Source organism: Myripristis murdjan, chromosome 6 (genome assembly GCF_902150065.1).
Source record: "Myripristis murdjan chromosome 6, fMyrMur1.1, whole genome shotgun sequence".
Lineage (NCBI taxonomy): Eukaryota > Metazoa > Chordata > Actinopteri > Holocentriformes > Holocentridae > Myripristis > Myripristis murdjan.
This window is the reverse complement of record NC_043985.1, coordinates 6,508,532-6,534,809: the sequence shown is the minus strand read 5'-3', so window position 1 is coordinate 6,534,809 and position 26,278 is coordinate 6,508,532. Positions and strand designations below refer to the sequence as shown.

The following is a 26,278-nucleotide window of genomic DNA, read 5'->3' as shown; positions in this document are numbered from 1 at the left end:
ATGAGTACTTGTAGACAGAGCCAGAGATGCACCTACTCTGCTGCCTGTAGTATTTCTATAATAATTCAGTAGTGTAGCTACTTTTGAAAATGTGTGTGCTGTATGTTGCCATATAAAAAAAAATCAGGGAAACTATTTGACAGACCTTGAATCTAGATCTTTTTAGGCTGTTTAATAATTATGTTTTATATTGTTTTACATTTCCATGTTTAAAACAATGTAGACATTATAAGGGCTTCATTTAAACAGCCATGCCTGTGTGTTGTTTCATTGTTCCAGCAAAACTGCCTGGTAATATGTGGCTGGCAATAAAAAAAACTTGATACAGCTGGCTTAGATTTTCAGTGCTCAGATATGTTTGTATAACTCTGTTGCATTTGATTATGACTGATTATAAGCACTTTGATTATTATTAATTTGGTCTATCAACACTGAAACATGTGCCAATACATTTTGTGATTGCCAGAAAGACTATTTAAAACAAAACAAAACAAGCAACTTAATTAATTTTCATTTTCAAACATTAATTTTCAGCTTTCCCACACAAAACAATACTTTGTTGTGAGCATCAGAGTTACAGTTGTCCCTCGCTATAACGCGGTTCACCTTTCGCGGCCTCACAGTTTCGCAGATTTTTTTTTTATTGTTTTTACAGCGCATTGTGTTCTAAGGGACTGTAGACCATTGTCAATCAATCTCCTCCATGCCGTGTCTCCTGTACAGTACAGAATGTGTTCATTCTATAATACTGGACTTATTTTCTACGAAGGTTTGAACTTTGAGAGTTTTTAAACAAGAGAGAAAAGTGAGAAAATGTTAATGCCTGTTTGAGAAAAGTGTATAAAGTGTGTAGTGAGGGGTTTTACAGCCTTAAAACATCTATAATAATTGTAAAAAATAAAGCTGACTACTTTGCGGATTTCGCCTATTGCGGGTTATTTTTAGAATGTAACTCCCGCGATAAACGAGGGACCACTGTACACTATTAAAATCATAATATGTATATTATTGAAATGACACAACAGTCCAGTTTTGGTCAACACACATGGTATTTTGCCTTTCATCCTTTTAATGCTTTCACATGTGCTGCTGATAATAACACTGATAAAATAGTGCATGATATGTTGCCCAGACCACACTTATGGTTGTTTTGAAAGCAATCGATCCATCTGAAGAAAATGTGCAGCACAGTTCTTCCAGAGCAGAGCTAAGCTTTTTAGACTTCTTCAATAAAACCCCAGGCAGCTCATGAATATCAATCAGCTCATCAGGGCTGTGAAGACTGGACATGTTTTGACATTGACTGTTCCAAGAAAAGTAAAGTTTCTTTGTTTTGCCATAGTTGCTTTTAGACATGTTTGGATTAAGCATCCTTTATGCTAAATTAGTTTCTTCAATAGCAGCCCATGCAGCATTCAGTCAGACCCCTCAGTCTCTCTCTCTCACTATGTTGAATATAAACGTCACATGCCGGCGGACATGTTTTGTTGACATGGAGCGGTTGTTATGGCAACTCAGCAGGGTCACTGGGTTTGTGTATTCAGCCCATGTGTCCGTGACGGACTGGTGAACAGTGCTTATTAAAATCCAGTTTATCATATTTGTTTTAATATCTAAGCTTGCTTCAAGTACTTCAATTTCACACTCAATGTCTGCCTCTCATTGTAGAAAAGGTCCCACTGTTGAGACCTCAGTTTGTTTACCTTGGACAGAGATCCTAGAGTAGACTCTGGATCAAGGCTATGCCGCCAAATAGTTTCCATCGACGCAATTGTGTCCCATGCAGTGATAAAGCATTTTATCATGAGCTGAAGTGGGGGGAGGGCCTTTAGTGATACAGCAACAGTGACTTGCAAAGCTGGTTGTGAAGGACAAACCAACAGAATCAGCTGGGTCCCAGTTGTATAACTACATGACAGATTTTGTCAGATTAAATCTGATGTATCTGATGAGTGAAGGACACTTTAATTGACCATTTGATTTTTCATTTGTTCACCTATAAGACAGGGTGTTCATAAAGTGTCTTTACAATTTAACAAATTTATTACAAAAGCAAATGAATAGACAAATCTGTGGAAATTATTACAAAATGAGGAGTAGATATTGAAATTTTTTTGCCTCATTTAATACACCTCTATATGGGCACCATTAGTTGCACGAAGCACATCAAGATGGTACTCGATTTCTTGCCATGTTCGCTGTAGCATAGCCTTATCAATGGTGGCAATGGCATCAGTGATCTTTTGCTTCAGGCTGTTGATGTCCAGTGTGATTAAAAACTTTGATAACCACTGAGTACATAGAACAAATCTGATTAACATATCTCATCAGTTGCTTTTGTAATAGATTTTTTAAATTGTAAAGAGACTTTGTGGATGCCCTGTATTTTACAAACAACCAACATAATGGCTGACCCCTTACACCCTGCCAACCACCTCTTTGCACTCCTGCCATCTGGCAGGAGGCTCCAGAGCATCCGGACAAGATCCACCAGGCTGTGGAACAGTTTCTTTCCTCAAGCCACCAGAATCCTGAACAATTTACATATGCTGCCCACCATTCCTCCCCCTTTTATCAGATGACAACATTGCATATACATATGGACACAAATGTACCAGCTCTTTAAATAACACCCAGAGCACCCTAAATGTTACTTTACACAGGTTTCTGCCATTGGACATTGCTCATGGCAAAGCATCTGCACATTTTTTTTAACATTCTACTTTTTAAATGATGTTCTTTTTAGATCTTAAGTGTCTTGTCTTTTTAAATGTGTGTGTGTTTTTATGTTTCTGTACCAGGACAAACACCATGATTTTATGGAGATTGGCATCTCGCTCTCAGACATGCTGTAATATATGTTTGGGAAGTGACAGTAAAACTGATTTTGATTTTGATTCTAATTCTGAAATAACATTTATCACCACTTAACAGAGCAGATATGCTGTGCAATAAATCCTCTTTTCTATACTACAGGAAAAAGCAAAGCACATTGTGGCCTATGTGTGAATCTATGTCTGTTTTTGTCTGTTTGCATATGTAAACATCAAGGGCTTCCAATCCAGTACTGACAGTCCCGTTTTGCATCAGCTCTGGTGTTTACTGGGCAGTCTGCCATCTTGTTGCATTGAGAGGGCCTTGTAGCCCGCTTGGCATCATTTTAAAAGCCTGGTCAGGAGTCAACACTAAGTGGTCTGACTGTCTCTCAGGGCTGGATCCTCTTACTCTGGGATACTGCTGAAGAAAGAGAGAAAGGGAGGGAACAGGGTGAACGAGAGGACGGAAGATAAATGGGGGGGGGGAGAGCGAGAACTGGCTAGAGAAAGGAGAAGGTACACTGATTGGGGTGTAGAAAGAGAGAGTCATGGTGAGATAGAAATCTAGGTAGGGAGTTAGAGAGGTAGTAGAGGTGATCTTCAACCTCTCTTTTCTTTGGGGTTGCCTGCTCTTTTACTCTTGGTGAAAAGTGTAAATGGGCCCGTCATGCCCCTGTAAAAGCCATTCTTGATTAATGATTGGTTGAGAGGCTCATCCATCTAGCTTGTCTCTGTCTGTCTACACTGAGCTGTCAGTCATCTGTCACCTTAGTCAGAGCCTGCAACAATAAACCCAGCCCCCCCACTTCACCCCTAAATTGCAGCTTTGGACGCTCTATATAAATTTGTTCCTATACACCCTGCTACTCATCGAAGCTCCTTCTGTCTCACCTTCATGTTTTCCTCTCCTCATCTTAACCCAGTGTAATTATCAATACCCCTCTTTCCTTTCGCAATCTCTCTTTCTTTCTCATTTTTCTACATTCCTCTCCGATCTGTCTGCTTTCTCTCTTCCTCCCTCTCTAAACCTCTGGGTACTCCTTCACCTCCTGTCCCACATCCTCTAAGAATTTACATGACTCCAGATTATTGCAGACACTCATTAGGGGTGTGATCATTGACTGCATTAACTGTTACTGAGTGAACAGTTATTGGATTTTTGTTGCAGTATGATTGCCCTGTTATTCAGTGAACGTGTCATGAACACAGTGTTTGAGTTGATTATTATATTACTGTATTCACTGCTGCGTAATTCAGTCATGAAATACAGCAGTAGGTTTATTTTGTTTTCTAGGAGGCATATTTTTGTCTGTCCAGATTAAAGAAGGAACAGTTACTTTAAAAAAGACTAATCACATTCCAGTTTTAAACAGTGATCATAAATCTCTGGAGTGAATCACAACAGCATATATTTGAATTATTATTTTATGGTTTACTATGATTAGAATTATTAATCATGTATTCCCACATACCCTATAGCCTCTTTTACCCATCTGCTGACTCGTTGCTTTCTCTCTTTTACACATCTACTGTTCATTGTCTGCAGTGTCTGTATGAAGACTCAGTTAGCAAAAACAGATTGATGAATGACCTTTGTGACAAGGTTTTAGATTCAGAAAGTCTGTTATGTGACGCATTGAATACAACTTTGGGAATTCAGGAATTGCATTCATTTTTTTTTGCAAATGAACATCTATCTATGCCCTCTTATCACTCCTCCAGTGGCTTTGTTCTCCTGTCTCTCCTTCTTGTCCTCTACACCTCTTCCCACTAGGGCTGAGCAGCTTTTCAAAATATTATCAAAATCACAAAATATGGCCTAATGCAATATCTAGATTGCGCGACCTGCAGTTTTTTGATAAACGTAAAATATTTGACAAAACATTGTTGTAAACAACAAGTATTATGGTGCTACAGAGATGCCCTGGCCTACAAATTATGTTTTCCAGATGTATCAAAACATGTTTGTTTGGTACAGACCTGATTTTTTTTTTTTTTCCATATTTTTCAGGCCTACTTCCTCCTAACTGCCCCTACACATCATGTGCTCGAGGCCCTCGTCAGCCCCCTACTACTCCTATGTCCGTCCATCTTTCTCTTTTCTCTGCCCCCTCCTTCGCAGCAGTCAATTCCCATATACCTCCCTGGGCTGTCCTTCTCACTCTGTGTCTCTCGTCTTCTCTTCCGCCCCCTCCTTTCCTCCTCCATGCCTCCTTTCATATATTCATTTATCCCCATTGACATCCGCCTTCTGCTAAAGGAGTTGACACATCATTTGTTTACTTCACACTGACAAGATCAGTTTGTATAAAGTCACCACTTCTTTTGAATCATCAGGCCATTTGGGCTTTTATAAATACCAACTGTTGCATTTAAATGGGTTTTATTCTTGATTTTACAATTGAAGAAGTTGGCCCTTAAATCTCTCAGCATTTGTCCTCACATTCAGGATTACTCAGTGGGTTCTTCTGGTATGTCTCATTCATGTTTTTTGGAACCACATGCATCCACAAATGCACACACCCACATTTGGCTCTCCCCCCTACAAGTCAGTGTCTTTCACAGACACTGTTTTTCAGTTTTTCACAGAGCCGGTTCAGCTTTGGTTCCTAATCAGTTTAAATATTTTGTAGTGTAAACCTAGATTTAATTTGTGTCTTTAAAAAACAATATTGGAACTATGATCAATGTGAGTCTAAATCTAGTTGTGCGTTCTTTTGGGACACACCACTTTACCATCACATCATATACCCACACAAAGGTCAGAAGAGTCTAAAATCAGTTCATTTTTCTCATTTCTTCCTCCTTTACATAGGGGATATAAAACTGCTTAGTATGCTTAGTAAGTCAAAATGTCAGACTTGTTGAAAACAAGTTTTATAAATGCATCACAATTATGGACAAAGTATAGTCATCAGCTCATCTAACTTACACTTGGACTGTGGGAGGAACCCTGCATGCATCAAACAGAAAGTTGCACCCTTATTTATATTTTAAAATTGCTGTCTAAAACTTCTACCTCCACCACATCTGCAATCAAGGAAATGTAGGCCACAGCAATATTGTATCCTGTATCTTGTGTCTAACTCTGAAAACATACAGACAAATGAAAAGTTTTGAAGAAAGTGGAATACAGCTTCAACCATGAAGTTGTGCTAAAATCTTCATGTATGATTTTTTTTTTCTGGATATATCAATTGCTGAATGTGATTTTTTTTTTTTCTCTCAGTTGTGTTGATGTTAAACTTGGCCACTTCCTGCATGATGTCATCTGTCAAATGCTTGCGGGGATGTGCACCCATCATCCATTCATCTTCACCCATGATTCATGCTGCATTTCATTTCATTCTCATCCATGCACTCTATCTGCCCTCTCTGTCCTACAACCATTTGTCATCATATGCAGTATTGGATAGCTCAACCCTTAGATATATCCTAATTACATGTTTTTTTTACCACCTCATGTCCTCCCTCCCTCCATTGTTGCCTTTATCCTTCCCTATACCTTCTTCTCATTCCTGCCTTTCTTATAGAAAGGTATAACTGCTCATAAGTCAGAATCTTGAACATGATAAATTTCCGAGCTGCGACAATGTTGTGTTCAGTGTCACCTTGAGAAAAATAGATCGCGAAAAGAAGAAAGAATTTTCTGTTTTCCTTCACAGGGAATACCAAAAGTATATGCAGCAGTATTTACTTAATAAAAGCTTTTACATTGTTACAGTTCATTCTATAAACAGCAAAAGCCAATTTGTCTTCTACCATTTTTGTGTACTGCGGTGTCATTTGATCGCAAATCAGAGAAACCAGACCTCGGAAATGATAGTTTTCAAATTGTTATGTGCAGTTGTGGGACAGTTCAGTTTGTTTTTTCACAAGTTGGCTTTCATTTTTAATTGGTTCTGAGTTGAATGAGTGACCATAATTCATAATGGCCAAATTTTCTTATTTGAGTGATTCATTCCTTTAAATTGGCTTCCTGAAACCTATATCCTGATTTAAATCTGTTGTTTTTCTACCCCCTATTCCTTTATCTCTCCTTCCCTCTCTTCTGCCTTTTTTCTGTAACATTGTCTCTCCACCACACACACACACACACACACACACCCCTCTCCTATCCTCTCCTCTTCCTGCAGGGCTCAGTATAAAGTGTTGGTGCCCGCCTTGTGGAATACTGAGGTCCAAGACTGGGAGATTAAATGTATGAACAGCCTGGTACTGGATGAAACCCAGCATGGTCCCAAGACTGGTACACACACACACACACAAAGCAGTTGCTCTTGTGCAAGCATGGATAATGCACACTGACACAGGGGACCACTCAGTAAACAGTAGCTCAAACCCAGGTAACTCAGTCAAACCACACTGCTTAACCTTTAGTGTAACACACATGCTGATTCTGTTACACATACACACACACACACACACACACATGCACGTACACATACACACAATGGGCCTCATGTATCAAGGAACATACAAAAAAATTTCCTTTATATCAACGCTTACACATGAAAATTGGGAAGGAAACTTGCACAGACATATCAACATGTTGTTAAATTAAAGCTGCTTCCTTTGTGCTCCCATCTCAATGTCCATGTGTACGGCATTTGAACTCCAGGGAGGACATCACAGTTTGTTCCTAAGAGCACTCACAATGTAAATAAACGTAAACAGTCATTCCTTGTTCACCTTTATCTTTCCCCTCCCTTTACTACATGTTACATGACTGCAGTTCGTATTCACCCTACTCTCTTCAGTCAGTGGCTTTTTCCACAGACACAGACATTTTGTTGTCTTTTTCATAAGTTTAAACTTCACTACCTTAAAAGCATGATAGAGATAGATAGATAGATAGATACTTTATTCATCCCGAAGGAAATTCACAGTTTTCAGCAGTATCCACAGACTACAAGATTAGATAAATAAAAAATAAAGAATACAAGATGACATTAGAGATCTAAAGATCTAAGTACCCAATGTGCAAAAAACAATGTGCAAAAAAACAAAAAAACAGTGTGCATCGATGTATACAATGTGCATAGATGTGGACAATGTGCAAATTTACAGTATAAATAGATGATAAATAGCAGCAAGCAATATATACACTATAAACAAGGAATATATAAAAAATAGAAATATGAACAGTTTAAACAGCAGAGAAAAAACGGCGAAAATATTTATTTAAACAAATCATGCAGTCTCAGTTTGTACTGATAAAATCATACTTTTCCAGATCTTTTTTTTTTTTCTCTTTTTCTTTTTAAACACCTCTGAGGTAATTTCACCTGTTTTCAATGCAGTTTGAAACTGGTCAGAGCTAGGAGTTGTCCATATAATCACTAGTGGTAATAATTATGAACCACTTGGCTCAGCAGAATTTTGTTTTTATGTCCCAGACAAATATTTTAATCCTGACTGAGATTGATTCAGCTCCACTTCTGTTCAGGGCCTATTGTTCATCTTGCTGATTTATTCTAGTAGCATATTCAGTTCACCTCACTTGTAGTGTCTCACAGTAGTGTTTATATAAACGTCCTCATAAGAATTACATCTGGAAGTATCTTGCCTCATATAATCCTTTCATATTTCCTTAGTTAATTATTTATATGCATACCACAGTTGTTTTTTTTGTTTGTTTGTTTTTTTTTTTGTTTTTTTGTTTTGTTTTGTTTTGTGGCCAGCTGACTGACAGTGCTTTCAGTCACCTGTAGGGGGAGTGCCCTATGCAGAGTCACATACAAAGTTACTGATTTGCTTGTCATTGCTGTATAGCTGGGCTGGTAATTAATACAAGATAGTGGTTCAGTTGTCAGTTCCTTTGAGAGTGTTTATTTTTTTTAAGTTGCACAAACAAATCTTTTTCCGTGCTGATTAAGAACACTCAGTCCATTATAAGCATTTGTTCAAGTGCTGCATTGTGAAATGTGAAATTTGGGAAACAGGTGTCTCCTTCAGTTGATTATAAGTTGTTTTAAGAAAATTAACAAATCTGTTAAGATGGACGTTCTTTTGTTCTTTGTTGCCCTCATTTGAGAATGTCTAATGACAGTGGAAAAGTCTTGAAACCCCTGTGATTCTGCTCCCAGGCCTCTCTCTACCTTGAACAGAGCTCGGTGTATTCAGTTGAGTTGATTTTATTTCATTCTGGCTCGGCCACAATGGTTGAGTCTTTAAGAAACTGCCTCTTACTGTGGGTGGGGGGCATCAGTTGACAGGCTCCTAGAGAGAGAAAAAGGACTCCATTAGCTGACTGTCTACCTCACCCTGCTCTGATGACAAACTTTATGTAACTGACTGCTCGTGCGTGTGTTCATGCCAGTGTGTGCATGCATGCCTACTATAACTTGACAGATCAAAGGGACTTTAATCTTGAGGTTTTTCAGGTATCAGTTCTACGAGATCTGTAAGCACCACACCGGAGTCTCGTCTTCACACAAGACAGACAGATAGGAATGCAGTCTTGATGTGTGTGTGTGTGTGTGTGTGTGTGTGTGTGTGTGTGTGTGTGTGTGTGTGTCTGTGTCTGTGTGTGTGTGTGTGTGTGTGTGTGTGTGTGTGTTTGCGTGTGCCCATCCTGACAAGCTCGGGTACGGTGATGAGTCACAGGTTGGTGGCTGCAGGGCTGTGTTTGTCAATGCAGATGGGAAGGCAGAGGGAAAGGGAGAGTGGTGAGAGAGAGAGGGAATGTTTGTGAGAGGGCAGAAGAATTTGTGGGAGCAAAAGCAGTTTCCTTCTGGGGCAACTGGAAGCCACAAAAGCACATTTTACAGTGGGGATAATCCATCATCCTTATGTTGGTGTGAGCATGCCCACCTGCGTGTGTGTGTGTGTGTGTGTGTGTGTGTGTGTGTGTGTGTGTGTGTGTGTGTAAGTGAATGAGTCAGGATGAGTCATCCTTATTTGCAGGTCTGTCAGACAGTCTAGCCCAGGGGGCAGCAGGGAGAAAGGAGCTGATTCACTCACTGTCTCTTCAATACAATCCAACATGCCTGTATTCTCCCTTTCACTCTCTCTCTCTTTTATTTACAGACACTATACTCACTGTGGTGTTGCAAACCTTATGGAATGTGTATAAGGGTACTCATAATCATGCAACCTGGGCCTGCTTTTCCTAACATTTGTCAAAATTGAAAATTGTGATCTTTTGATTCCCACAATAATACTCACAGTAGAGTTACACATATTTAAATACCTGTGACTTATTAGCTATTACAACATTTCTGTCAAAATAGTTCATTTGATACATTCTTTGTAGATGCCATCAGCCTTAAAATAGGACTTGTATGTGGAAGCAATAGTTTTTTTGTCTTATGTCAAACAACACCAAGCTATTTTATAATGTGCCTAGTGATTCTGGTCTCTTTTAACTCAGTAATAATAAGTAAATTTGATTTCTGAAATGAGACTAACTTTATTTAGTTTTTGTTTTAGTTTTGAAATATAGTTAACTTAAAGACAACTGTTTTTTTTATGAATTCTATGTAGGCGATATTATGACTGCTGCAAATAATCAAAAAAAAAAAAAAACTATGACAGAATTAAGCCCTGAATTCCTTATCTTTTTTAAATATATTTTCATTTTTTATGTTCTTGATCTAAATATAACCTGTTATTGAACCACACCACTGCAATACATTAATATTATCCCTATTGTGAAAGGAGACTAGATATTGTCGGGTATATCTCATTATTATAATATGGCTTAAGTACTGACTTCCTGATGTTAGTGGCTGCAACACAGTAAAGGGATGTGATTTTCTGAAATTATCAGATTCTTGTAGCTGTTCTTTGATTTGCCTGTAGCTGCTTGATCATCATATCCACATTACTAATGACTCTCAAAAATCTCTTCTGTGTAAGTATCTAAAGAAGGCACTAATTGTCAGCCTTACACTATCAGTATTGATAGTTTTGGTCAAAGATATTGTGGTCTTTGATTTTGTCCATAGTGCCCAGCCCAAGGATGAATCATTTACTGCCCATATTTAAAAAACACCCTTTACTGAAATGGTTGCTAATAAGCCAGCACACTGAGATCCTCTTAGTCAGAAACAAGTATACATTTGTTATTGGTGCTGGTTATGGTCATCAAGCCTCAAAAATTTAATCTGGAAAAATCATATAGTATGTTTGGTTATAGTAAATTGTTTAGAGGATGCTATATTACAGAATTCCACAGTATGTTAGTGCAGTGTCCTACTGTGACAGGAAGGGTTGTTTTGGACGCTGTGGAATTTCAGGTGTTAGCAGGGTCTCAGGGGCCCCTCTAACAGCAGACCCATTTGGCTGAGTCAGCATAAAGGACAGCGTGGTAGTGACTTCGGGTTTATGCTGAGTCAGACTGAGAAGGTGTGGGAGCAGGAACTTGTGTCCTGCCCCTTCTACAAGCTACTTGTCTGTGCTACTCCTGATGTAATCCTCCCTTCTCCTTACTCTCTTTCTCCTTTCTCTTCTCCTCTCCTCCTCACACACTTCTCCTTCATCAGTCTGAGAAATGCATTCCCTCTCAACAGACTCCACCTGCACTAACAAAGCAGCCTCTCTTCCCACCTTTATCTCCTCTCTTACCTTCCTTTCTTATCCTCACCTTACCTAGCTGCAGTGCTCTGTTCCCCTCCCCTACCCTCCCCTCTGCCCTGCTGTCCTCCTCTTTTCTCCTCCACTTGACTCTTGTCTCTTTAACCCTGGTCTTGTTTTTTCTTCACTTCCACTTGACTTAACTTTTTTCCTCTCTCTTGTCACCCTCCCCATTCCTTCTTCTGACCTCTTGTCTCCTGTCCTCTCCTTTTGATACCTTCCTTCTCCTCCCCTCCCCTCTCCTGTCCTCTTTTGCCTCCTCTCTCCTTCTCTCCTAGTCTGCCCTGGTATAGTAGCAGATGCCAATGTCCTGTTCCCCTCAGCAGGCTCCCATGGTACCTACACCGTTGTCTTCCTGTCTGCCTGCTGCCCGAGCTGAAAGTGCAGTGACTCAGCATTCACTTTGTTCACTGCTCCCAAACAACCTCCTGCTTGCAGTTCTGCTTACTTACTTGTATTTCTTGTAATTCCTGCATTATATAATAATGAAATTTAGAGGAGTGAGAGGCAATTTGCAAAGTTTTTTAAGCGTGATGTAGAGAAGATGATACAAGTAATCATGCATGTCCTTTTTCTGACAGTGTTGGTATTGGTGTAGGATTTAATAACTCAGACTGATCGGTGCAATTTATTGAGATATCAGGCTGACAAGATGGCCTGCGATTATTGTGCTGCTAGTGAGATTAATAGATTAATATAAGTATAACAACTTTTTCTTTTGTTGAATTCATTTGAATTGTGGAATTAGCGAATAATTTGTTCATCTGTCCTCAAATTCTGGTTGTTTTAAGACTTTTTTTTATTAAGCATTGTCAATAGCAATGCAATTAACCACTGTCACATCTGTCAGTGTCACTTTTGAGGAGATGGATTTTTCCAGCATACTTTTCAGTCCAAAAAAATAAATTGCGCTTCTTGTTATGCTTGGAATTCTAGTCTTCCACAGAGGGGACAGCTATGTTTGTTTCCTCTCTCACTATCAATGGCCTCTGTGTTCATCTGCCCACCCTTGCTTTGTATTTCTTTATTCACTTCATTTTTGTCTACATTGTCCATCTGTTCCTTGGTCTCAGCAGTTCCACTGCAGTGGTGTATGTATATTTATGTGACTGTGACTCTGTGTGTGTGTGTGTGTGTGTGTGTGTGTGTGTGTGTGCGTGTGTGTGCGTGTGTGTGCGTGTGTGTGCGTGCTTGTGCGCATGCGTGTGCACGTGCGTGTGCGTGCGTATGCATGCGCGTGATGCATCAGGACTGCATCAAAATCTGTTTTATACCTCTGTCTATACAAGGACAAACACCACTTCCTCTGTCTGGCCTCTTAGCTGTGGACAAACAGATGATGTATTGAGGACCAGCTTCAGTCACAAACAGAATCAGAAATACTTTGTTGCTCCCTGATTGGAAATTAGGTCAGTTACAGTTGCTAAATTCTCAAGAGAAGAATTAAATTGTAAGAAAAATATAAAAATATAAAAAATATGAAAATATGTGCCTTACAGATTTTAAAAGGACTGTGTGTTATGTATAAGTTGTGCAAAATTATGTGCATTAAGTTTCATTGTGTGCATTATTAATCCTACAAGTGTTTCAACAGTAAATACGGAGAGAAATTGAGCATATGTAAAAAAGACTGCCTATATACACCACATACACTACTCACAAAAAGTTAGGGATATTCGGCTTTCGGGTGAAATTTCAGGATGAACCTAAAATGCATTATAACCTTTACAGGTGAACTTAATGTGACCTTCTGTAAACTTTTGAAAGCACATGTCCAACTGTTCAGTGTTTCAGTACTTTTTGCACAAGTTGCTGTTCTCTAACAAGGAGTTTAACGGCAAAATTCACATCAGCTGTTTGATGCTCCAGCTCATCGAGGTCGTATCATTAGGGAACAGCTGCTGGAGACTGGGGTACGTCAAATGGAGTGGCCTGCACTTTCTCAGACCTGAATCCCACAGAAAACCTATGGGATCAGCTGAGTCGCCGTGTAGAGGCATTGAGGTTCTGTACCCCAGAACCTCAATGTCCTGAGGGCCGCCCTTCAAGAAGAGTGGGATGCCATGCCTCAGCAGACAATAAATCGACTTGTGAACAGCATGAGACGTCGTTGTCAAGCTGTAATTGATGCCCAAGGGCACATGACAAGTTATTGACACTGACATTTTTTGTTGTGGTATATCCACCACTGTTGTTGGCTTTTGTTTCAAGAAACTGTTTGAGATGAGGAAATCACCAGTGTATGCTTCTACTTAAATGCCCTACTTTCATGATATAATATCACTGTAGCGTGAACTTTTTATATTTTCCATAAATTTCACCCAAAAGCCAAATATCCCTAACTTTTTGTGAGTAGTGTATATACACAAGGATATTGCACTGTTGAGTTGTTGTCAAGTCCTACAGGTATAAATTATTTATCGAATAGTTAAATTGTTAAATCAACAGTTTAAATCGTGTACAGTTACTATCTGGCCCTCCACGGGAGGCGGGAGGCGTTAAAAAGTCTGATGCTCTATGGTGAATCTTGGTGGGATCAGTCTTGCATTGAATGCAGTCCTGTGCTTGATCAGTGTGTCATGGAGTGGGAGGGAGACATTGTCCAGGATAGCACATTGTTTGGACTGCATCCTCCTCTCTGACACCACCGCCAGAGAGTCCAGCTTCACCCCCACAGAGTTACCAGTTTTATGGATCAGTTTATTGAGTCTGTTGGTGTCTGCTGCCCTCAACCTGCTACCCAGCACGCCATAGCAAACAGGAGAGCGCTGACCACCGCAGACTCATAAAATATCTTAAGCATTGTCCGGCAGATGTTGAAGGACCTCCGCCTCATCAGAAAGCAGAGACAGCTCTGGCCCATCATGTAGAGGGCTTCAGTGTTCTCAGCCCAGTCCAGTTTATTATGTGTGTACACTCCCAGGTGCTTGTAGTCCTCCATGATGTCCACACTGACACCCTGGATAGAAACAGGAGTCACAAGTGACTTGGCTCTCCTCAGATCCACAACCAGCTTCTTAGTCTTTGCCATATGAGCTGTAGATGTTTCTGCTCACACCGTCTGACAAAGTCTGCTTTCACAGCCCTGTACTCAGCTTGATCACCGTTCCTGATACCTCCAATTATTGCAGAGTCATCAGAGAACTTCTGAAGATGGCAAGGCACAGTTCAAGCTGAACGCTCACTTCTGTTCTGTTATTCAGAAAATTGTTTTTTCAAATATTCCACTTGGGGAGCATTTTCCACCCATATTTTATGTCTTCAAACATGCCAGCATCAAAAACTCAGTTAGAATTACAAATGACAAATTTAGAATAATGTACTATATCTTGCATACTTTTTTTTGTTCTCAGTCTTTCAAACAAAGGATTGTAGAAATATTTGAAGAAAGTGAAGGGAGAACATTACCTAAGGGCAGACAAGATTTGAAAGATGAATATGGTGAAGTGTTTGTTGGAGCAAGCATGTCAGGCTAAAATCACAGGTCATAATATGTTGGCCTGGGCTACGACCTGGAGTAACAACACAAACACACAAGCAGATTAAAGTAAGAGAGAGACAGAGAGGTGATGAGGGGGGTCTAAAGTGTATGAATGTGAGGTTCATAACCCACAGGAACAAAGAGGTGTTTTCCTTGCTCGCACCACTGTTGAGACAAGATATCAGCGCCCTCAGGACTGCTCTGAGGGGTCATGAATGCACTCACAAACACACAGGTCACAGGTGATGATGTAACCTCAGCTTGACTTCTAGAGCTTCTCAGCTTGGTTACCTTCTGTTCGCATTTCACAGCATCTGATCCCTGCCAGGCTGTCCAGGGCCTCTGAATCACTTCCTAATAATGGCTATAAAGACATAAAAACATGGCAGTTGTCGGAAGACAAAGCTCAGTAGGTAGTGAAATATATGTATGGCATTCACTCTGAAATAAATGTTAAGTTTTCTCATCTTATAGGCCTAAATCAAATTCTGGTTATTTATAACTATTTTAAGAGGTAGTGTTTTGTTTTATTTTTTGTTTTGTGCTTTACCATATGTCTTCCCTTAATTTTTCATGTGCACCATTTAAGTAACCATTGTTATAATGTATTCTCTTACTGTCTCACTGTTTTTGCAGTCTTAATTTACAAATTTTATATAAGAAAAGATTTTACTTTATTACTTTAGGTTGCAGCAACAGCTGGCAATCTTTGCACTGAATCTGTACTTATTTGTTTCAACTTGTCTAAAAGCAACATGTCCTCAAATTTGAACTAAATCGTTCCCAGTTCAGACTCAGTCAGACAATTCTCCTCGTTAACATTGAGACAAACCTTTCTTATCGTTTCATTTTTCCGTACATAGTTTATTTATGTAAGGTTTTTGTCTCAGATTGGTCTGCATCTCCGTCTTGGCTTTCATTTTGGTCAAAAAGGTGCACATGTGCATTTAAATGCTGTGATTGGTCACGTGCAATAAAATGTATTTTATATAAATATATAATACATTTATAATACATATAAATCACATCAGGACTTTGAGAGGAGTTGGAAATATAACAAACACTTAAGTATCAGCATATGATAGTTATCATGTATCATGGTAAAATCATGATTATATGTTTGATTGTGCAGCCCTATTGCTCTCTTCCTTGAAGTAGAAGTACATAAATGCGAATGTGACCCTGATACTGAATATGTTTAAATGATCAATCAACCTTGGATTTTAACGATAGATTTGCATTATTGATCAGACAATGGGAGTCACCTTGGATATTGATATTATGTTGACGGCTTAATTCTGATACTGCTCATAGTTTTAAGATGAGTCCATGTTAGCATATCTGCTGGTCTTGTGTTCTTTTCAGTGAAGAAGAAGATTTGTTTGTGTTTTAAAGATAAGATTATTGTTAGACTCATGGGTTTGATAGGAATTGCACAATTAAGTGGTAGAGAAATATCTGGGCCATCTTTATTATCGTGCTGTGATCTAAGGCCACAGTGAGAGCTAGACTGTGTGTGTTAGTCTAACAAGAATGTCACCTTTCTAACCTGGATAAGCCTTCTTAGCCCTGGGCACTTAGCCTGCCTATGACCCTTTAGTTGGGACTGCTTTCTAGTAAGCTTTGGTGTGTTGAGGGCTTGCTGTAATGTCTTTTTCTCTCCCCCTCTCTGTTTGCATCTGCTGGTCACAGTGGAAAGCCACCTGGGTAAGTGTGCTTGATCAGCCCTAGGCTAACGTCCTCCCCTTATTAGACACTTCTTTTGAGTGGGACCTTTGACGTCAACCTCACCCCATCTCACCATCTAATTTGGACAAGCCTCAGCCTTGGCCACTCAGCACTTAAGAGGCTTCTAATGCCCTCTCTGTCAAACAACCCTCTCCAGCCATAGTTTGGTCTCTCTTTCCCGTTGTAACAGCCAGTCCCTTCAGGATTTTGTCTCAGTTGCAATAATTGATGCAAATTCAACCAATCCCCAGAACTCTACGCAACCTTGCAGTTTTGTCCTATAACTGCAGCACCTTCATAAATTTTACCAGTCATCATTGTTTCCCACTAGATTCACCAATCATAACAGTCCCACATCAGAGTCAGTGGAGAAGCAACACACCTCAGCTTCAAGTCATTACATTACAAGTTGTTACTAAAATTCTGAGATCACCTCCTGACAAAAGAGACAGACAACGCCCAGTTGAGTAGTAAATTTTTACTTGCAAGGAGTGAGTAGCTTACCCCGTTGGGCAGCGACCTCTCACTGAGGCACTTGTTCACACATCAACAGTTATCTATTCTATTCTAACAGGAAATGAATCCTTATATGGTAATATTCAACAATCCAGCTACAATACAAGGATACAAGGTCATATTACACTCTCACTTGGGTGAAGAGTGGAAAACTACTGTCTACACACTTCTATATAGTGTCATGGAAATAATGGTAATATAATGTAATTTTATAAGATTAAAATGCAATTTTTATAACATTTCCCTCCTGTTTATCATTATTTCCATACAAATAGAAAAATATGCATAAGATCATCAAGTCAGTCAGTTACAACTTCTCTCGATTTTATTTGTATTTGTGTTTCGTGGTTCCACACTGCTTTCCCCCACATTAGGAGACATGTGGCAGGTCATGTGGCAGGTCTGGAGTCTGTTGAGGAAGAAGATCTGTGATCTGTACTCCCACAGTTTCCTTGCAAGAAACAACAAACCCCAAAAAGTCTGAAATTCTGGAGGGACTGAGTTGCTGGATTTCCTCGCAAATTTACTTGTTGAAGCCTACAGTACAGTGTAAAGACCACAGTTACAAGTAAATGTTCATAAGCATCTTTAACTCCTGTCATTGGCTCTTTTACATGGAGAACTAAAATCGCCTGCCCTCAATTCATTTTCAGTGAGAGATGAGCGGAGAAGCAATGCAGGACAACAGAAAGTTCCGTCTGTTCATATTGCACATATATATGCCCGCCTCCTTGATCCAAGTTTCCTCATCCTGAACATTTAATTGTGCAACATGGTATTTGCTCACCAAGCTGATCAGTCAGTGGACAATGTGTGTGTTATATTATGTCCAGGTCCACCATCAAATGGTGAAATTCACCAAACTCATCTCTGAAGCCAGCATACAATTTACTCACGCTTTCCCGGTGCTCCTGCTCCCATATAAGAAAACTACATTGATGATCTCCCAGTACTGTTTAAAAACTCCTCTGCCCACAACCCACAACTGGCTACAATGTTTACTTAAGCTAGTATGCAAATTTGTAACAGTTTGTAACACATTTCAGACATAAGGGCACATGATCTTTGTGTTGCTTTTGTGCTGAAGTGCCACAGTGGTTGCTATAGGTACGTCTTGCAAATCTGCAGGTCCGACAGATGTAATTTAACCCCTCACATGGGATGAGGTGAGTATACCAGGGAGCCAGCGTATGATATACTCAACGCACAGCCAAAAACCACTTAATGTATAACCAAACTACAGTGATGTAGCTAGAAAACTGATGCATCTGCTGAACACTTCTGAAGGAGAGGTTTCACAGTATGAGCCAGTTTGTAAGCTCCACCAGTGTCTGCAAGAATACCCAGTATATTCCTTGCTCTCCTCTGCACTCTAATCCCCATGGGACCGATAGAGGTCAAGATATAAGTTTGTTTGTGCATTATCCACCCAAGTCTATGGCACTAAATGTGTTATTTCACTAACCGTTCTCTTTAGCTCCAGTGGGACAGAGGGGTCATGACTTAAGCTTGTTTGTGCAGTATCTACCATAGACTATAAATAAGGATGACCTAGATATTTCACCAAGCTCCTTTGTCCAACTCCAAGTTAACTCAGGGATTGCAGAGAATGGGCATACGTCTTGGAGGCTTGTCTTGCTGCAAATGTGAAATGCTTATTAGTTGTGCATCTGTTAAACTGTTATTTTGAAGCAAACCTTTGAGATTTCAGAAAAAATAAAATGCAAATTAGATGTTTGCATCAGTTTATTATTGGGCAACTTTTTGACATGTCCTGGGTTTCAGCTGCTGTCAGTACTCTATCCCATACAATGTGCACAGCATTTCTAAGAGGTTATGATGGGTAGACATGTTGACAAATTACTTTTTTTTTTTTTTTTTTAAATTAACAAACAACTTTTCCATGTCAAGTGAGCATAATGAATGCTATTGAGGAGACTGTAGGGTAATTTGCCTTCCCAGTGCAGCTTTTCTAATTTGATGCATCATAATTAACACCCCAACTACCGATATTTGTGGTCATGTGCTTTAACACTGCTAGTCTTCAATATGTTAAATAATAAATGACTAATAATAATTATAAATGAATAATACATGTATTGTTCAAAGTTGACCTCATGGTGACTTGTTTCCATTGTTTTATACATTTGTTGTATATGCTTTTGTTTTGTTGTTTTGGTTTGCTGTGTGCATTAGGGGTTATCAAGTAGAAAGGGGATGGGTAATTTGACGCATGCCTTGTGCTCTCTACAGTTTGTTAGGGAAAAAGCAAGAGAACAACAGTTTGAGTGTCCCAAACTCCCCTTGTTAAAATAGAACAATTCAACCAATGAAATGTGTTGTGCTTGTTTTTACATGGTCCCTAATTAAGCGGATTAAAAAAAAAAAAACTGAGGAGAATTAATTTCTTTTGATTCTTTCTTTATAGATGTGTTAGACATGGGGTTAGAACCCGCAGGTAAGAATGGAGAGGAGATGAGAGGGTGAGAAGAGAAAAACTAATGTTTTTAAAGGAAGAGAAAGGAAAGTAGTTCAGTCTTGGCTCAGATCCCACCAAGCCCCTGAATACTTACCTCCAAGTGTTGTATCCTCAGGGTTTTCCTGCATGCTTGTGTGCCTTTTTGTGTGTGGATGGGTGGGTGGGTTCACATGCACACACTCCTCACCCTGTAGGTTTTGCTGCACTACCCTATCTGCCTTTTGCCTGATTCTGCTGTTAGAACCCTGTGGAGCCCCTCCGGTTATCCTGGAGTGAATGTGTATGTCTATAATAGAAATAAAAAGAAAAGAGAGAGAGAGAGTGTGTGTGTGTGTGGGACAGGGTGAGAGAGAGAAACATTGTGCATGCTTATGTGTTTGGGCATGTGAATCAAGCAGCATTGTGTGTGTGTGTGTGTGTGCGCTGAATTAGAACTCTGCTTCCAAACTCGAACAGGGGAGCGGAGATCTTAATAATTAATAGATTTTCCTAATAATGTTTACTTCCGTCGAAATCTGGGGCATAATTTGTTAAAGAGGTTATGATGATCTGCATACATTTAAATTTGGGTCGTCCTTTTCCTACCAAATGAGACAGAGGGAGTGTTCCTTCCCATGGATGTCGGGAATGCTTGGCCTTTTTGTCAAGAGGCAGCAAGAATGAAAGTTTTTCTCACTGATGATCGAACTGGGAATTTATAAATGGATAGCACTGATTTATTGATTTAAAAAGTGTTCACGGCCAGTACAGAAGGTCTTGGGAAATGCTGCCAACATTTGCTGGTCTTGTCCCCTTTCAGTATCTGGTGTTGATATTGCCTGGTGGGCATGCGTTGCTACCTCATGTTTTTTTTTTCCCCATTAATTTTATTTATTTATTGACATTTCTTGACTGAAAACTAATTTGGTTCCTAAATGTGCACTGAATATGCATTGTATTTAGATTATTAGTGTCACATAGCTAAATTATTACATAGCTAAATGTCGGACCACTTCTGGAGGTGATTTGAGTGAGTGGATCTTAATTGTCTCGTGCTGCAATTTCTATTTGAATTTTATGCTTTGGTCCTATCAAAACAGTCTCATCACCCACAGTGCTTGTTAATGCCAGTTGTAAATGAGTTTTGACATACTTTGATATGGATACTTACATTTTCTACTAAGGTGTGAGTTGAAGGAATCAAACAGCAAGGTAGGTTGCAATAAGAAGATAGTAGATAGATCAATGTGCAAAAAGTTGACCAAATTGTGAGTGGGAAATATAACAGAATAGAGAGGCATAGGCGGGTAAATAGGTTGGATATGGGTGCAATATTTGGAAGATGATGGAGAGAAAAATGGCAAATGAAATGGGGAAGAAGAGAATGAGAGAAACCATTGTCTGATGCTGATCCTCTTATAGATCCACAGAGACTCATTTGACATTGAGTGAGAATATGAACTGTTTCTTATCCCAATGTATGGCCTCTCATCTATCAAGCTCTGGCCATACTGAAGATACACAAACACACTAACATAAAAGATGACAAATGCACTCAGAACAGATTGATACAAATTCACTTGCATGAGGGCAAATGCAGTCACAGATGTTTACACACACCAACTCTCAGATCACAGAGTAATTTGAGGGCTTTTTGGAATGAGGGGGAGATCAGAGAGGCAAAAGAACTTACTTCATTCTCCTGTGTTTTGCCATCACCATAAAATGACACAGAAATAAATATTAAAATGGTAAAGAGTTTAAATTAAAGGGGCCAGTCTCCCCGTTTAGACTGCTCATCACTCGTTTTGACAGCTGTAATTACAGTGTGGTGACTAGAGATATGGCTATTTTAGTTTCTTTCTTCTCCCTGCCTCCTCTCTCTCTCTCTCTCTCTCTCTCTCTCGCTCTCGCTCTCAATTTCTCTTCATCTTCTCCCTCAGTCTATCTCCCTCTTTCTCATCTGTTTTCTTTGCTTCTCCTCTTTCTCTCCTTTTTTACCATAAGGTTGTTAATGCTACCTCTGTGCCACCCATTCCATCTCATTTGTCTACCTCCTCATTGCTCAGTGTCCAAACCCTGCCTACTCTGGCCTCTGCAGCCCTTGTTGGACCTTTGGCCTCTGGGATTGAACTTTGACCTTGCAGCAGGACTTAAGGCGCATCAAGAGGCAGCATCTGAATGACAGGGTGTGGCCAGGGTCAAAACTCACAGGTCATTTGGGATCAGGGACAAACAGGCCCACTCTTACCATTTCGGCCTTGTTCTTTCTGCTTTCTATGTCTTATACAACCCCCGCATTTTTTTTTTTTTTTGCTTGGGTTTTTTCTTTCTGTTGCACAAACTTTCCTCCCACTATTCCTCCCCATTTTCTTTCTCTCTGCTGCTATCTCGCTCTCTGTTTCTCCCTTCTTGCCATCACCTACTTTTATTAGCCTTGCACCAGTCCCATTTCTTGAAGCATATTCTATTTACCAGTTTTAGAACCGTGCGATCAGCTCATCACCAAAATTATGGGTATAACCCAAACTGGCTGTGCAGAATGACATGTGAAATAAAAGTGCACAAAAAGGGCACAATTACCACCAACAGTCAATTTTTAATTCCCATATTACATGCTGTTCTTATCAAGTACTTACCCTGTGCTGTTTTGAATCCTTGCTGAAGAAAATTTTAAACGCAGGACCACTTCTGGAAGATCCCCTCATGCATTGCCATGCAGCATGGGAAGTAATTAGCATACCATCACAAACTTCAACTTAACTTATGTTACATGACGAGCATGAGCTTTTTTTAATTGAGCATTTGATATTATGTTGTTGTAGAAGCATGAACGCTTTGCCCCCATTGGATCAGAGACCCTTTTCCCCCCATTGGCCAGCATTTTCTGGATCTAAGTTTACCATGAAGGCTTGTGGGTAAAACTTCCTTTGTCAGGGATTCAAGCATTACAGGCGGAGTATGTGATACAAATATCATGCATTATGAGTGAAGTCACTCTTAAACCAAGTGTTCTCATGGCTTTCATGGCATTGCTGGGCTGGTTTACCTAGTTGTTTCAGCAATGATCAAGCAAATGGAACTGTGCTCAGCCAGCAAGTTATCATGCAGCCAATTGATGGTTGATGGAAGAGCAAGTTCACTTAGGGCGTGTCCAAGTCCACTTTTGCCATTTTAATTGTGGAAAATAGAGTTGTTGTGCTAGGTGCATTGTTCAAAAACATTGTTCTTAGTCTCTGTTAATCTTGGGTGTCTTTTGGGTGTAACATGCAATAAACCAATTAGAGTGCTAACTACCGTTCACTGTAAAAGCCAGGTACACTTGCACCTTGGCGGATTGCTGTTATAATGGCAGATTTGTGAGGTGAGAAGGAACACTACTCTTCAGGGGAAACAGGTCTGCCTGTGTGCAAAGTGAAAGCACATAAATAGTGAAAGCCTCAACATCAACTGTGCAGTCACTTTTAACTGCATCAAGATAGCAGTGGGCCAACAATGCGCCTGACCATACCTCATTTTAAGACCAACACACCCATTGGCACTCAGTTTGGCACAAGTGCATTTTCTGTTTACACAATGGTGCTGGATGAGAAAATGACCGTTGTGTTGACTGAAAACTAGCAAAGACACTCTTGGTGTCACGCTTGGTGCCGTTTTTTGTAAAATAAGGCTCCTTAACATCAATGTTTATTTCCCCATGTCTTTTTTCACTCCTTCTAACCCAGCTGCCATTGCAGGTCCCCTGTTTCTCCCCCTTCTGTCTTCCCATTTCCATACCATCTATCCCCTTGTATTGCAGCCACTGTGTGTCCCTCTCCCCTTCACTAATTTTTTTCTCTCTCTCTTGCCTCCTCCTCCTTTCTCACAGTCCCTCCCTCCCTCGTCTGTTCTCATTGCCATGCCCTGCAGTGGCCCCCACACTCTGAAGCCTTTGACATGCCAACACACTGAGGGGACTTTTCATTTCTTAGAGCTGTGTGTGTGTGTGTGTGTGTGTGTGTGTGTGTGTGTGTGTGTGTGTGTGTGTGTGTGTGTGTGTGTGTGTGTGTGTGTTGTGAATGCATCTATGCATTTGTGTGTTCCTGCTAAATGCCTATGTATGTGTTTTCTGCGGTTGTCATCAGACACTTGTTGACTGGTGTGTGTTTTCCCAACCGTCAAATAAAACCAACTCCTCAGGGAGCTTTTCCTGTCTGTCAGTGTGACACACGCACACACACAAAAACAAACATGGGGGATAATGGAGCTGCTGCCAAGTAACTGATTAATGAGGAGACAGACAATCTGTAAGATGAGATTTTGATCCCCCTGGGTGCGGAAGTATTGTAACAAACCCTAAGTGTGGTGATAAGTCTTGAGTATGTGTGTGTGTTTACGTGCATGTGTTTAGTTTAGTTTGGGTTATGACTTTATATGACAGGGACAGTGCATATTAATAACATTTCTGAAAATATGTCAGAGTTTGCCAGAAAGGACAATTTTTCATCTATAATCCCCAAGCAGGCAATAGTTAAAAGCACAAATGCTGAGAATAAAAGAATTGAAAATAATGCTAAATCATCAACAATAAGTTTGATTTCTAATAAACCACGCTCTTGGTGTTGTGGATAATGGTAGTTGGTACAGTTTTTATGTGTTGCGGCAGATTGTTCCAATCGTGAGAGGCTCCGACAGTGTGTGTGCTGTGTAGGACCGCCCAAGGGCAGATATTTGGATATTTGCTAGGGGATTGAACAGGACATGTTTAAATACTGTAACATAATAATGACTGAAGATTTATTTTCATTGTGAACTGTGGATCTTTCAGCATGGGTTAGTTATTGTAAAAGTCTTTGTAACAAAGTGATTTATGGATAAACTCATGCAAGGACTTGAATGGCTTTAGGGCCTGGCTGGATTTAGCCAGGGCCTTAGCTTTTTTTTTTTTTTTTTTTTTTTTTTAAGTGAACAATGAAAATAATTCAGGTAGACATAGGGTTCAGCGTCACAATTTTAAGTTGTGGTCTTATCTAACTAAAGAGTTCCTTGCACTGCAGTGCTAAGGGTTCAGGTATTAAGTTCTCGTGTTAGAGCTTGATTGTCATCTGTGTGATTTTGTTAGAGGCTACAATAGAACAACAATTGTGTGTGTGCGTGTGCGTGCGTGCGTGCGTGCGTGCGTGCGTGCGTATGCTTCAGTCATCCCTAGCTGTACTTTAAAAATATTCTTATCCCTAGATTTAATATTAACATGATACTTTGATGCTGATTCGATATTTATTCATTAGCTCTTGCTGAGACACTGTAAAAAGATGCTGTCATTTGCTATAAGAGCTCTATACTTTATGTGTACATGTTAACATGGAGTCATAACGAAGTCAGTTTTTCACTCAGTTTGCCCTCTAATCCACTTTTACTAAGGCACTTAATTGTGTATTGTTGTACAGTACTAAAAAGATTCAATTTATAGTTTATATGAACTCACTGCACATTTCAGTCACATATCAAAATAAAATAAAATCATATTTTATGGTCTTTGACAGTATCCAGTGATGAGTGATTAACATGGCACCAGAAACTGATTGTGTACACAAAGTGGGTGTTTTAATTGCCTTGAAATATAACAGCAGGAGATACATGTTGTGTTTTCTTGGCTGGGATGAGTATCAAATAAGTAAGGGCTTTCTTATTTGGAGGAATGTCTTATTGGAATGAATATCAAATAAGAAAGAGACAGTTTTGGCAGCAACAGTGTAATTAGGGGCTGCCAAAGCCCTACAAAATGATTTTAGAGCTGTCATCAAAGAGGTTTTCCCAGGGTCCAATTATGGTCAAGTCACTGTGGTACCCACTCTCATTAGGCAGAAAAAGTGAAAGCAATGAGCAGTCTTGAATAAGGTGTGTAAAAATACTACATCAAAATGGGATGGGACTGAAAAAAACTGACTGCCAACTTTGAACTAAATTTCAACAAGGGACTCATTTGCCAAACAATGTTCATACTCCAAGCGGTAAAAATAGTTAGCAGCTAACTGGTAGGCAAGCCAGGTGTGGTTGCTGAAATACCGTCTCATAATCTGTGTGCGGACAGAGGCTGATGAGTCATCAGCCTCCAACAGTGAGCTCAGGTCTGAATTATTAGGCTGTAATTTGTACTGTAATTGTAATGTTCCAACAATAAATGTGAACAACTACATATTTATCCAAACTATTTTTCTACTGGTTGATTATGTGAAATGCTTTAAAACATATAGATATGCCACAATTTTATATTGCCTACTAGTTTTTGGTTCCCTCCTGGATCAAGTCTTCCCAGTCACAGTTTTACATTGGCCAGTTGTTACAAACCAGAAAACTCACTTGCTAGGTTAAGCATAGATCATCTTAAAGCTTCTAATAAGTAAAACACAGTCCAAATCATTAACATTTTGTTATGCATTTAATCAGATATTTTCACCAATGACCAATTTTCATGGTCAGAAACCCAATAAATAGGCTCTGTAAAATTTAAAAATGTATTGCATGCCGTCCTTGAAACTGTTTTTCTACTTAAATAATAAAATGCACAATTATACAACAATGAATTGTAGACACTGACATGTTTGGTTACGTGTGCTTGTTAGTTAGCTACATACCCATAAGGAACAGAGTCTGCTGACTTGTCTTCAGGAGTATTTCAGCATGATATATATGTTTTGCATTCTTTCATACAGTGCAGAA

General features: G+C 39.6%; 1 protein-coding gene across 1 annotated transcript in view; it reads left to right on the top strand.

Moving 5' to 3' along the window:
* The window catches only part of LOC115360831 (rab GTPase-activating protein 1), a 77,326-nt gene that overhangs the window by 8,357 nt on the left and 42,691 nt on the right, over positions 1–26,278 (top strand). The window contains exon 10 of the mRNA XM_030053981.1: positions 6,953–7,065. Within this exon, the coding sequence (XP_029909841.1) occupies positions 6,953–7,065 (113 nt within the window). The remainder of the gene's footprint in view (positions 1–6,952; positions 7,066–26,278) is intronic.